This window comes from Lithobates pipiens, unplaced genomic scaffold (genome assembly GCF_037356315.1).
Source record: "Lithobates pipiens isolate NorthernLeopardFrog02 unplaced genomic scaffold, aLitPip1_a1.2 Scaffold_19, whole genome shotgun sequence".
NCBI lineage: Eukaryota > Metazoa > Chordata > Amphibia > Anura > Ranidae > Lithobates > Lithobates pipiens.
The window spans coordinates 116,584,338-116,597,510 of record NW_027507764.1 but is presented as its reverse complement, the minus strand read 5'-3'; the positions used below and the strand labels follow the sequence as shown (position 1 = coordinate 116,597,510).

Genomic DNA, 13,173 nt, shown 5'->3' with positions numbered 1-13,173 from the left:
AGATAAACTTATTTGGTTCAGATGGTGTCAAGAGTGTGTGGCTGCAACCAGGTGAGGAGTACAAAGAGAAGTGTGTCTTGCCTACAGTCAAGCATGGTGGTGGGAGTGTCATAGTCTGGGGGGGCTGCATGAGTGCTGCCAGCACTGGGGAGCTATAGTTCATTGAGGGAACCATGAATACCAACATGTACTGTGACATACTGAAGCAGAGCATAATCCCCTCCCTTCGGAGACTGGACCGCAGGGCAGCATTCCAACATAACAACCCCAAACACACCTCCAAGATGACCACTGCCTTGCTAAGAAACTGAGGGTAAAGGTGATGGACTGGCCAAGCATGTCTCAAGACCTAAACCCTATTGAGCATCTGTGGGGCATCCTCAAAAGGAAGGTGGAGGAGCGCAAGGTCTCTAACATCCACCAGCTCCATGATGTTGTCATGGAGGAGTGGAAGAGGACTCCAGTGGCAACCTGTGAAGCTCTGGTGAACACCATGCAGTGCTGGAAAATAATGGTGGCCACACAAAATATTGAAACTTTGGACCCAATTTGGACATTTTCACTTAGGTGTGTATTCACATTTGTTGCCGGCGGTTTAGACATTAATGGTTGTGCGTTGATTTATTTTGAGGGGACAGCAAATTTACAGTGTTATACAAGCTGTAAAGCTATAAAATGTTGTCACATGAAAAGATATAATAAAATATTTACAAAAATGTTTGGGAGGGATTATCGCAGTGCCACAAACAAATCGCCAAGTACTTTATGTAAAAAAAAAACAGCTAAAAGGATGGTAAGTAGCAGGCCAAATTTCTTCCCTACTAGTTTCGCCAAAACATGGGCTTCATCAGGGAAGTAGAATAGGATGATGATCAAAATTGCTTTAACACTAAAAAGAGAGAACAATGATATAATTAAATCAATACAAGCTACAGTGAATGATAAGTTATCCGGCTATTAAAGGTCCCATCCCTGGCCACTGCTCCTTACCCCTCCCCTACAGATGTCCCCATGGAGGGTAACCCCCCCCTCCCCCGTCTTAACACCACTCAACCAACATACCATGCGCACCAAGCAGGGCAAGACAGATGCTCCCAAGCGCCAGAAAACGGCCAACAAACACAGCCAATACAAGGTGGCTGCAGGGGGCTTGAAGTGGAACACTAGAAAAAGTAGAAAAAATAAAAAATGAATATAAGATCAAAAAATCGTATATAATAATATATGAGGCAGTAAGCTCAATTCATTTTAATAAGAAATAAATAATTATATATACATCTCTATACATGCCAAAACTTGATTATAGATTAAGATAGACGCTGATAAGATAAGACGGGCGCTGATCAGACAGAATTGTCTATTACCTCTAAGGAGGTCAGATGGTGCAATTATGGAGGCAGCGAAACAAGGCTAAATGAAGCAAAAAAGAAAAATAATTGAATATATAAAAAAGTGTGTACCACAAAAATAAATTGTGTGAATGAAAAACCCTCCCTAAATTAAAGTGGTAGTGATATGTGGCACTGTAGAATGCTACACATACACATCAAAGTGAATATTCACTTGCCAGGGAAGCACTATATGAACCCAAGTCTATAATCGCACATCCAGTGAGCCTATGTTAAAAAACAACAAAAGGCAGAGTGAGCTGAGCAGCATGTGTGGGGTGTACTCACTTTTGTGAGATACTGTAACTATGTAAAAATATCCATACCTGGAATTCTTCTTTAACCATTAGCTAGAGAAAAAGGAAACTACTGCTTAACATTACCACCACTGAAGAACAAACCAAATATGGAGCCTAAAGCAGGCATACCAACCTGACCAGCTTCAGTTAATACCACTATTCATCAGGGATTAGTGCCACATTTGTGCACGCTGCCTTAAAGTGATTTATAAAAAACAAACCAAAAAAACTTGTTATACCTACCTGCTCTTTGCAGTGGTTTTGCACAGATCAAGCCCGATCCTCCACTTCTCAGGTTCTCCGCCGGCGCCCTCCCCCTTGCCAAATGCCCCCCACTTGCTTTGGGGGCACTCATGTATGCTCTCTTCTGAGCCAGCTCCTTCGTCTATAAGACACAAAGAGCACAGCTCGGCCCCATCCCCTGCTCCTGCTGCTGCATTTCGGCCAATCGGGAGGGAGAGACCCGGGAGTGCCTCCGGACTTGTACACATTACTAAATTGAGATCGGGCTTGGAAAAATATTGGAGGGCTGAGAGGGAGCTGCACACTGAAGGTTATGCATAGCATACATAAAGATAAAAAAAAAAAAAAAAAAAAAAAAAAAAAAAAAACCTTCAGCCATTACAACCACTTTAAGAGGTTTGTCTTCTTTTCTCCTGGCTTTTAAGTTCTGGGTTTAGCTGCAGAGAAGACGTATGGTTCCTGAGTGGGGTGACCCTTGTGAGGGTGGCATATGTGTTACCGATCAGCAACAGATAAGTGGAGGGGATGACGTGTGCTGACTGGGGATATGCCCACCACTCAGTGGCAGGGAACATTGCAGGTGGCATATGAATACTGAATGGGGAGATCCCCACAGATCAGTAGCAAGTTGGCTCATGTGTAGACTTAGTGCTTGTATACTTTTTAACCTTTTGTTATTGTCTTTGTTTACTTGCTTACTAGGAACAATACTTTGCCCTCCGACCGGAGCTTAGGAACAGGGAATACGGTGACATCAGCGAGCGAGTGGCACTAAGGAACAGACTAAAATGCAAGTCGTTTAAATGGTACCTTGACACTATATATCCTGAAATGCAAATTTCTGGACCAAACGCTAAACCCCAACCACCCATGTTTGTCAACCGAGGCCAAAAACGACCAAAAGTTCTACAGCGTGGCAGGGTAAGCTCCTGAACTAAATGTTTTCTATTAGTGCTAGATTTATCTGGATAATTATTCTAGCAATGTTAAGGGAATGAAGTTCTGTTTACATTGAAATGTGGACTAATAATGTTGAAAGTAACATGAGGAACCTCTGCATTGTAATTGACAAGAAATAGCCTGGGTGTCTGAAAACCACAAGCGCCACCCAAAAAGAGGAGAGAATATAATTAGAATTACTTATACCAATTTAAAATATTCAGCAGTAAAATAAACATTGTTTTTACATATATTGTGCAGTTTTTTTCCAATTCACTCTACATGTTTCACTATGAATTAGCTTCTTCAGGAGATAATTATGGATGCTGCATATCTAAAAACTGTAAAAGATACAGACTCTTTTTCAGTCGCAAAAAGAAAAAAACAAAATCTGCATTAACCATTAAAGTTTATTGATTGTGAATAAATTGATATGCATCTTTTGCAGTGCTTACATATGCAGCATCCATAATTCTCCCCTGAAGAAGCCAATTCATAGTGAAACATGTAGAATGAATTGGAAAAGCTGAACAATGTATGTAAAGCAATGTTTATTTTATTGTTGAATATTTTAACTTTGTATAAATAAGATCAATATCTCCTCTTTTTGTGTCGCACCTAAAAAAAACAATGTTTCCATATTTGTAATTTACACATGCACAGGTTGAACTGTGTGGACTTTTTTGCAACCTCACCAACTATGCCTCATAAATGAGTTTGCTGAATGTAGGGTCTTCTCAATCTGAGTATTACTCAAAAGAACCATCAGAGTACATTTAAATAACTCCAGTTAAAAAAAAAGCATGCCATTGATCTTGTATAACATCAGATTGGGTGAACTTGTGTATCATTTGATTGTGAGCTATGTTGTCTATGCTTTTAAAGTCTTTGTGTGGTATTTTCTGCGGATTGCAACAAGCAGAACGTTGAGGTAGATTTGTTTTTGCTAGACCCAATTTCAAATCTTTGTAGTTTCGTACCTTTCCTCTGAAATATTGTGTCCAACACATAAAATTGCTATTTACATGGAAAGGTATTTTAGGATAACTATAGATTGGCCAGTGCTTGCCTTTTATATCCTTTCTTTGGAAACACTAAAAGCTGGACACATTATTGGGAAGGTAAAGAAAAACCTCTGTTGTCTCTTTCAGCTCATTAACATGCAAACACATCGATGTCTTGTGGCCCAGGGCCATCCAAGCCAAAAAGGGGGGCTAGTAGTAGCAAAACAGTGTGACTACAATGACTCCGATCAGGTATGTGTTATCTTATTCTGCTCTGTTTTGTGAGTTTGCACACTGATCTGTGCATCTCTCTACTTTCCACTTTCAAGTTCATGCAGAAATTTGGTACTTTTTTTACTTTTTAAACACTTGTCCTGTGGAAGGTTTTACCTCCTCCATGACCAGAGCATGCTTTGCTATTCCACACTATGCTGATTTAACAAGTAGTTGCGCGGTCATGCATCATTATATGCAAATTCAATTATATATATATATATATATAAATAACTATAAATAATTTTTTTTTTTTTTTTTTTGACAAATAGAGCTTTCTTTTGGTGGTATTTGATCACCACTGGATTTTTTTTACTTTTTGCCAAATAAATTAAAAAAGAATCAAGGGTGTTTTTTTTTTTTTTTTCACATTGTTATTGCTTATACAGTAATGATCACTGTATAAGCAATAGTTTTAACTGTCATGTTTCCTATTCATTAACAACTTTTTTATAGTTGCGATCTGTGATTGGCTACAGCTGATCACATGTTACAGGGTGCCAGGTACCATGTGATGGCTGTGGGCCAATCACAGATCACAACAGTAAGCAAGCTGTTCATGAATAGCCATGCATGACAGGTTGTTTACATTGTTATTTGATCGCTATGACCAATCGTAGCGATCACCTGATGCACGATTACCAGTAACCTGCTGTGTTTAGAGCAGGGATAGGTAACCTGGAGCCCTCCAGCTGTTGTGGAACTACATTTCCCATGAGGCATTGCAAGGCTGGCAGTTACAATTAATCCCAGAGTCATGATGGGACAACAGCTGGAGGGCCCCAGGTTGCTTACCCCTGGTTTAGAGAGAACCACAATTACAGGAGGCGTGTGCTGCACCCCCCTGGTCCCAGAAGAGGTACAATTTTTATATATATATATATATATATATATATAAAAAATAAGAATTCTGCTCCTACCTGAACGAGGGTGTAAGCTTTGTAGCCCAAAACCCTTGTGTGGAAAGACATTTTTAAGTGCAGGGATCCTTGGACCTATTTGTATATATGACCCTTGGGAAGGCCTGATTGCAAGCACTAGCAAGAGTACCGTTTGTGCCATCTACCTCACGTGTGAACATATATGTGTGTGTTTATATGTAAACCTCCTGTGGCGGGGCGGCAGGTGGTTAGTAGTATTACACCTCATATAAAAAAAAAAATGGACAGGAATTGCGTAGAACTGCCAATTATGAATTTTAGATGTGCTTTTTCTAGCGACGTGTGTCCTTCTTTATTTCTAACTGACATTATCTTATTGACTTTACTGTTAGGTTACATTTTTGTAGTCCAAAAAAAAAAAGTAGTTTTGTTTGACCCTTTCAGATCTGGACTTACAATGAGGAACATGAGCTTATCCTGAGCAATCTTCTGTGTCTGGATGTGTCAGAAACTCGTTCCTCAGATCCTCCTCGTCTGATGAAGTGTCATGGATCTGGGGGATCGCAGCAATGGGTTTTTGGTGTAAGTACATTGTATACATAATATTAGACATACTGTATGCATGTATGTTCCTTAATTGTTAGTAATTATGACTGCTAGATTGACTAACATAGTAAACGAATTTTGTGGACACCTGACAATCATAACTATCAACTTTATGGAAAGTGTTGACTTTTTCAACATGTCTGGACAGGAAAGTTTTACATCTCATTCTAACGGTGTCTACAGATAATAGTGATGTACTTGTCTTTTCAATCAAGTATTCGACCAAAGTATTGACATGTGTAAGCCCTTGTACACACGGCCGGACATTCTGACGGAAAATGTCCGATCGGACTGTGTTGTCGGATAATCCGACCGTGTGTGGGCTTCATCTGACTTTTTCCATTGGAATGTCCGACCAACAAAGTTTGAGAGCTGGATATAAAAATTTTCCGACAACATGATCTGATGGGACTTTGTCCAATCGTTTGTAGAGAATTCCGATCGGACAAAATTCCACGCATGCTCAGATCAAATTCCTAGACCAAAGCTATTGGCTACTAGCCTGAAGGTAGTCCCATCGTAACTAAATAACGTCATCACGTTACGAACGATCGGATTTTCTGACAACTTTGTCCGACCCTGTGTATTCAACACCAGTTTCGGACAAAATCCGTCGGACAAAATAGTTAAGTATACCATTGACCTCAGGAGCTGGTATTGTCTGGCAGAAATGGCTTCTCTTAAATATTTTGCACAACTGCCCAACAGTTTCTGACATTAACCTAAATTTTACTTCTCCAATTTCATTTCAGATCAATATCTGTGGATATTCTTAGTAGGTGGGCCATTCCTACTGTGGTTCTAGTGATATCCTGCCTTTAAAGCCAAACTCCCAACTTCCTTGTGACTTGTTTTATTTGGGTCAAGCTGGTGCCCCTGTTGGGAGCAGCAAATAAACTGTATTTAGCATCAGCTACATGCAGTGTATAGCGCTTTATTCCAGCAGTGAGGCAACACTGCTCGTCCTGCTCTCAAAAATGAGTAGGAATGTATGTAGGCTTTGTATTTCATTCCATCAATGAGTACAAGGCTTCCTCTAATTGGCTGAGGTGGCAATTGTTATCTGCCTACCTCTCTATCTCAGCCAATCAGAGGAAGCCTTGTATTCACTGATGAAATAAAGGTTGGATGGCCAAGCCTTCTCTGATTCCAGCTGCAGACTCTCGCCCTCATTATAGCCATCGTGCCAGACCTGCATCCCTAGTCTCTGATCATCATTTCCTTTAGTGTGTCTCTTTTTTTGTATAGTGGACATTATGTATGGCCCTTTGGTGGCCCTTCTACTTTGTTGGTTGAAAAGCACTGCTTCAGGGTAAACACCGCAATAATGAATCAAAATGTACACTCACTATACTTGTCCTTTTAGGGTTATTAATACAAATCGTAACTCTTGGACAGTTTATAACGTGTGTGCTCGTTTAACTCTCATTGCTGCCAATTTCCTTTAAAGGAAGCCAGGACCGTCTTAATGAAAAATGCATTCAGATTGGCATATATGTTCCAGAGAAGAGTACGCTAGTGCGGAGTTCCAACTCTTGTTTTACTTAATTGCAGTAATTCCATACTTAGCTGCTTCCAGGGAACATTTCATTAAGTCTCTGCTGGTCATGGAGCTGGGACATTGCTCGAGTACAACATGTTTTATGAGCTTCAAGGAATTTTTTTTTTTTTTCATTGCTTAATCCAGAAGTTGTCCAATACTGACTATGTTCTTTCTTACATGCAGAAAAACAATCGCTTGTACCAAGTGTCCGTGGGCCAGTGTATGAAGCTTGTTGACTCCCTCAGTCACAAGGGATATGTCGCCATGGCGATCTGTGACGGGTCCCCATCTCAGCAGTGGCACATGGAGAGCTAACATGTCACACTGACCTTTCCGACCGGCAAAAACTACATGGACTCTATACGGCGTTACATGCCGTATGCTGCTATTTTTAATATGGAACTATTTTACAGAATATATTGCTGGACTGACGCATGTAGGCAGCCAGCTCATACCTGTCCGCATAGCAGAAGACGCTTCCCATTACTAATGTGCAAGTCACTAAGCATTAGAGGGTGTAAAGAATTTTAAATTGTTTTTAAATGTTCATGAAATTTATTTGGTACATGAAAAACAATTTTAACCATTTTAAATGACTTTTATTTACCTTACAGTATGTCATAAAAGTATTTAAATACTTTTAAAAGCTAACAGAATCCAATCACATGAGCAGCATTAGGATTTCTGAACACCTTGTTACGTTATTAGTGACACTAGATATATTTTACATGGCTTGTGGCATTTCTAATAAAACTGTGTAAATATAACTTTTTTGTTTCTATTTCATTTCATCAGATTGTTTCAATTGTAAAAGCTTTCAAAGTAGAACTCAATTTTCGCAAACAGTTTTGTAGTGCACTGTAAGTAAAATGGGATCAGACTACTTTGGGGTTAAAAGATAAATTGACTTTAACAAAAAACAAAAAAAAAACCATAAATTAAAAAAAAATAATTCAGACTGAAAATGTGCATTTATTATTTTTTTGTAGTAGAAGCCTGGGCAGCATTGCACCCACGGTCAGAAGATCGCTGATGCCATGGAGGTCTGCTGCACACTGTCGGTGTACCTACATGTACATCCCATATGAGGAAGACGATACACCGGACAGGAAGACTCGATGAACTACCACAGCGGCGTGGTGGTTCATTGAGAACTACAAGCTGACAGCCGCTAAGGTTGTTGGGGCTTGTAGGTCATTCATACACACACACACAGCTATGTTCAGAGCTGTTTTCAAACAGTGACAGTTAGTAGGGGGGGTCAGCAGGTGGCGGCTGCATCACTGGGATCATGTTTTATCCTAAAACCGGATGTAACGTTCCCAAAAGTGGAACCTTATCAAATGCTTTGTTAGGCTCAGTTCACACTGCAGCAATGCGGGAACCCTGCAAATCCACTGCGGGTTCCCACATCACATGTCTCTCAGCGGCAGTTCACACTGCCCTATGCGAATTACTGGGCGTGTCAGTTAAAAGTTAATGGCACCCCCAAATCAGTTTGCATATCGCAGTGCGAACTGCAAATTCAGACAGGAGTCGAATCGCATGGGTGTTCACACCCATGTGATCGTTTCTGCTGCGGACCAAAAAAAAAGGGTCCTGTGCGAGTTTGGTCCAAATACGATGCAAATTCAGCCATACTATCTGTGATTCTATCAATTTTACTACTACTCCAGATCTTAAAGTAATATTTATTTTCTTACATCAGGGGACACAAAGCCATAGTAATTACTATGTGGGCTATATCGGACCGCCAGGTGCTGGACATTGGCACGCCCTTTAAGGCGTGTACTTCCCCCATATAACCTCTCCCATTACGGAGAGTCCTCAGTTTTTTCGCCAGTGTCTAAGGTGTTGGGCACGAGTAAAGATGTGTTGCGCTGAGCTCCACGGGCAGTAATCCTCTGATGAGTGCCAGCCATGCTGACCGGATCCGTTCTGATGTCTTGTAAAGGGCTAAATTAATGGTACCTGGGCCTTGTAATCCAAAGAAACAAGGTTTTGCTTGCGAATGCTTCTCTTTGAGAGCTGGGCCCTGGGATCCAGTACTTTTTGGTAGTGAGGCCATAAAGTTTTATTAGCAGGGTCCTGTTGCAGGTCCAGGATTGTGGGTTAACCTGAGAGTTTCCTCGGTTCCTGAAGGTTTCCTTTAAGGTCCCGGAGCCTACCGTGAAGGGTGAGGATTGGGTTTATCTCTGATAAAACCCTGCTGCGAGGATAAGGTAGGGGAGATTTTTTCAGGAATTTCTCCTTCTATGTATTTTGTTGCCATTTCTTCTGCTAGAAGAGTATCGGAACTAACGGCTCTGTCTTGTAAGAGACATATTTCATCATGCATTTAAACCACAATATTATTCTTCCTTCTTTCTCCACAGAGCCTTAATCTGGGGAAGAGAAAGCACTACATTCTCTTGATGTAGTATGAGCGATCAGAGTCTGTTTAAAGGCGATCACTCAGGTTTGCAAAACACGGGTTTTGTTTGTACTGCCAGAGGGTCCAAAATGTGGACAGGCAGCATCAAGATTCACTATTTCCCAAGTGGATTTGTCAAATGATTATTTAAGCTTCAGCTTTAACCCCCCTGACGGTATTCCCGAGTCTGACTCGGGGTGGATTTTTTATACCAAAAGCGGTATCCCCGAGTCAGACTCGGGACAGCGTCGCTGGATCCAGGAGGAGGTTTACTTACCTTCTCCCTCGGATCCAGCGTTGTCTCCCCGCTGTACGAGCGAGCCGTGTCTCGCTCGATGCATTACATCGCCGATCTCCGTGCCCTGCGAGCGTTGCGACGCACGGGCACGGAGATCGGCGCCAAATTCAAAAAGTGAAACAAACAGTATACATACAGTATAATGTAATCTTACAGATTACATTGCTGTATGTAAATATTTCACATCCCCGTTGTCCCTAGTGGTCTGCCCAGTGTCCTGCATGCAGTTTTATATAATAAAAACTGTTCTTTATGCCTGGAAACTGGAGATTGCCCATAGCAACCAAACTGTCACTGTACATCAAAAATGATTTTAGACCAGCTAGAAAACAGCGATAATAAATTAGAATCACTCGCAGAATTAAGCGATAGCGATTTGTGGGGAGATCCGTCATCAAATACTGAAAAGTAATGACAGTGACAATTCTGCAACTGAGCAAATTTCAGTGTTTTTGATTTGATTACATTATTGAATAATTTTTATTATTGTTATATTATTATTTGGTACAATTATTTATAATTATTTATTATATTATAATTTATGATTTAATTTTTCAAACTTTATCATACCCGGGATGTCTGCTAGACTCTGGTTTGGACAGATTTAAGAGAGTTATTCCTAAGAATTGCAGGACTACAATATAAAACGCCAAATTTTCATGCAAAATAATGGTACCGCTTTTAGCACCTAAAATCCGAAATAATCGTACCGCCAGGGAGGTTAAAGAAGAAAATTCTTCCTTCTCATATTAAGAGCACACTCATCCAGGGCGATTAGTACCTCTTGGGTGGTGCATCATTAGGACTCTATGGCTCAGATCTGCAAGGCCACGACTTGGTCTTCGATTCAAACGTTTATCAGATTTTATCAAATCGATATTAAAGGTCACGAGGATATTGCCTTTGGGCACAGCAGGCTGCAGTATGAGTCCTCTGGCCTCCTGTTTTTTTGTTGTCTCCCCCCTTCAGTTGCCATTGATATGGGACATCCCACATAGTAAGTACTATGGTTCTGTGTCCCCAATGTAAGAAAAGAAAATAGGATTTTTAAAACCACTTACCTGTAAAATCCTTTTCTTTTATGTACATCAGGGGACACAGAGGTCCCTCCCTTCTTCTTATACACTTATATTGCTTGGCTACAAAACTGAGGACTCCCAGTAATGCTAGGTATTTTATAGGGGAAATACATGCCTTAAGAGGCTTGCCAGTGTCCAGCACCTGACGGTCCGATATAACCCACATAGTAATTACTATGGCTCTGTGGTGTCCCCTGATGTACATGAAAGAAAAGGATTTTACAGGTAAGCTGTTTTAAAAATCCTTTTTTTTTTTTTTTTATTAAATAAATATGTTATTTTACCTGCTCTGTGCAGTGGAGTTGCACAGAGCAGACCCAATCATTCTTTGTTTTCTTGGTGTGCCACCATAGGAAGCTGCTCCCTATGACGGCACACCTGTGGGCTCAATACTGAGCTGTGCTGCCATAGACACAGACAGCACAGCTCTGGCCCCTCCTCCCCATCACAGGATTTGACTGACTCCCAAAGCCTGAGAGAGCTGCTAAAAATGGGCACAGTGCCAGGTAGTGTGAGCACTCAGGTAAAGTATGGTGGGGGGGTTTATACAGGTACTGGAATAATTTTATTTATCTTTTAATGCACGGAATGCAAAAGAAGTCAAATAGCCAACAGAATCTCTGAACATTGCTCTCTGCAGGTGCATTACTTTACTCAAGCTTTCATTGTCTACTTGCTAAAAGGCTTGCCTCCCTCCCCTTCCCCCCTCAGTAAGCCACTGTACATGCAAAATTGCTTTCAATGCTTGGATGATAACAATGTTTGCTATACCGTCCTACAATTTTATCATACCTCTGATAAGATGTCCTATGCACATAACACATCTGATTGGATGCAGCTGCTGTTTGGCTGCAAATTTTCAGCAGATTTCTTCAACAAAAGTTAATCAAGCGTTCAAATTATGGGGACGAGAGCGATGTTGGCAGGGTTAGGGGTTCATCAGGAATCGGATGAAATTCGCTCAGTGTATGGCTGCCATTGCTGATATCACCTTTTGAATTTCATTGATACTTCAGTGTTGTCGCTGACCTGGAAAAATTATAAAGCTAAATGGTTCCGATGCTCATTCACAGCATGTGTGTTCCAGGTCTGTTATTGAAATGCACTGAAGGGGGGGGGGGGGTCCTACTAAAACATTCTTATGCACAACATCAAATAAGCACCTTCTATGGTAATTGGGGGTAAATCTGCTTGGGTCTGGTTTAAGGAAGGTTCACCGAATCACCAAATCCTGCCTAAAATCCATGGAACCTGAAATTTGCATTGAACTTCACTGAAGGCTATAGGAGGTGAATCATGTTGTGATATCAGATGAACATAAAAATTCACACTGTAATGATCAGACATCCTAACTTGCATTCCTGGGCTTTTTTCTCCCTAAATTTCCCTTTGAGTCTGAGCATTTTTTTTGTTTTGAGTAATGTCTTGGTTCTGCATATCAAACCCTTTAATGTTTGCAGTCAATTGTATTATTACACTTTTTTCAGATGCTAGAGCTATAATTTGGGCTGAGGGCACAAATTAGGCAGACACTGGGGGTTATTTACTAAAGGAAAATCCACTTTGCACTGCAAGTGTACTTGGAAGTAAAGTCGCTGTAGATCCGAGGGGGAACATGCAAGGAAAAAAAAAAAAAAAAAAACAGCATTTTAGCTTGCACATGATTGGATGATAAAATCAGCAGAGCTTCCACTCATTTCAGATCTTCCCCTTAGATTTAGAGCGACTGCACTTCCAAGTGCACTTGCAGTGCAAAGTGGCTTTATCTTTTGTAAATAACCCCCACTGACTTTTTCATTTAAACTTTCCACTGGCAAACAGATTTACCACTTTTTGTAACAAGCAACTTTTAATATAAAAATATTTTTTTTTTTTTTTTTTTTTTTTTTTTGTTTCTCAAACTTTTTTTGTCTTGCGGCGCACCAAAAATATTTAAATCTTTCCTGGTGTGCAGTGAAAATGTTTAAACATTTTTGTGGTGAAGAACTATTTCTACATATATATTTAATTTTAGGTTTAATGTAAAGGATGTGCCTGCTTTTTAGAGCTAATCAGATTGAAGCAGTTTTAATCCTCTTTTCCTGACAGGCTCCATGGCAGCATACGTGTGGTTTAGCCCCACCTCCATAACTACCCAATAGGACCCCCTCTCCCATAAATCTTTGCTCCATGCTGCTGTCCATGTTCCTTTTTTGTCCTCCTCCATA

General features: G+C 40.5%; 1 protein-coding gene across 1 annotated transcript in view; it reads left to right on the top strand.

Annotated features, from left to right (window-relative positions):
* The window catches only part of GALNT11 (polypeptide N-acetylgalactosaminyltransferase 11), a 52,645-nt gene extending 44,702 nt beyond the window's left edge, over window positions 1-7,943 (top strand). Inside the window, exons 9-12 of the mRNA XM_077491179.1 lie at window positions 2,633-2,851; window positions 4,021-4,125; window positions 5,472-5,609; window positions 7,360-7,943. Coding sequence (XP_077347305.1) covers window positions 2,633-2,851; window positions 4,021-4,125; window positions 5,472-5,609; window positions 7,360-7,491 — 594 coding nt within the window. The 3' untranslated portion in view covers window positions 7,492-7,943. The remainder of the gene's footprint in view (window positions 1-2,632; window positions 2,852-4,020; window positions 4,126-5,471; window positions 5,610-7,359) is intronic.
* The last annotated feature ends 5,230 nt before the right edge of the window (window positions 7,944-13,173 follow it).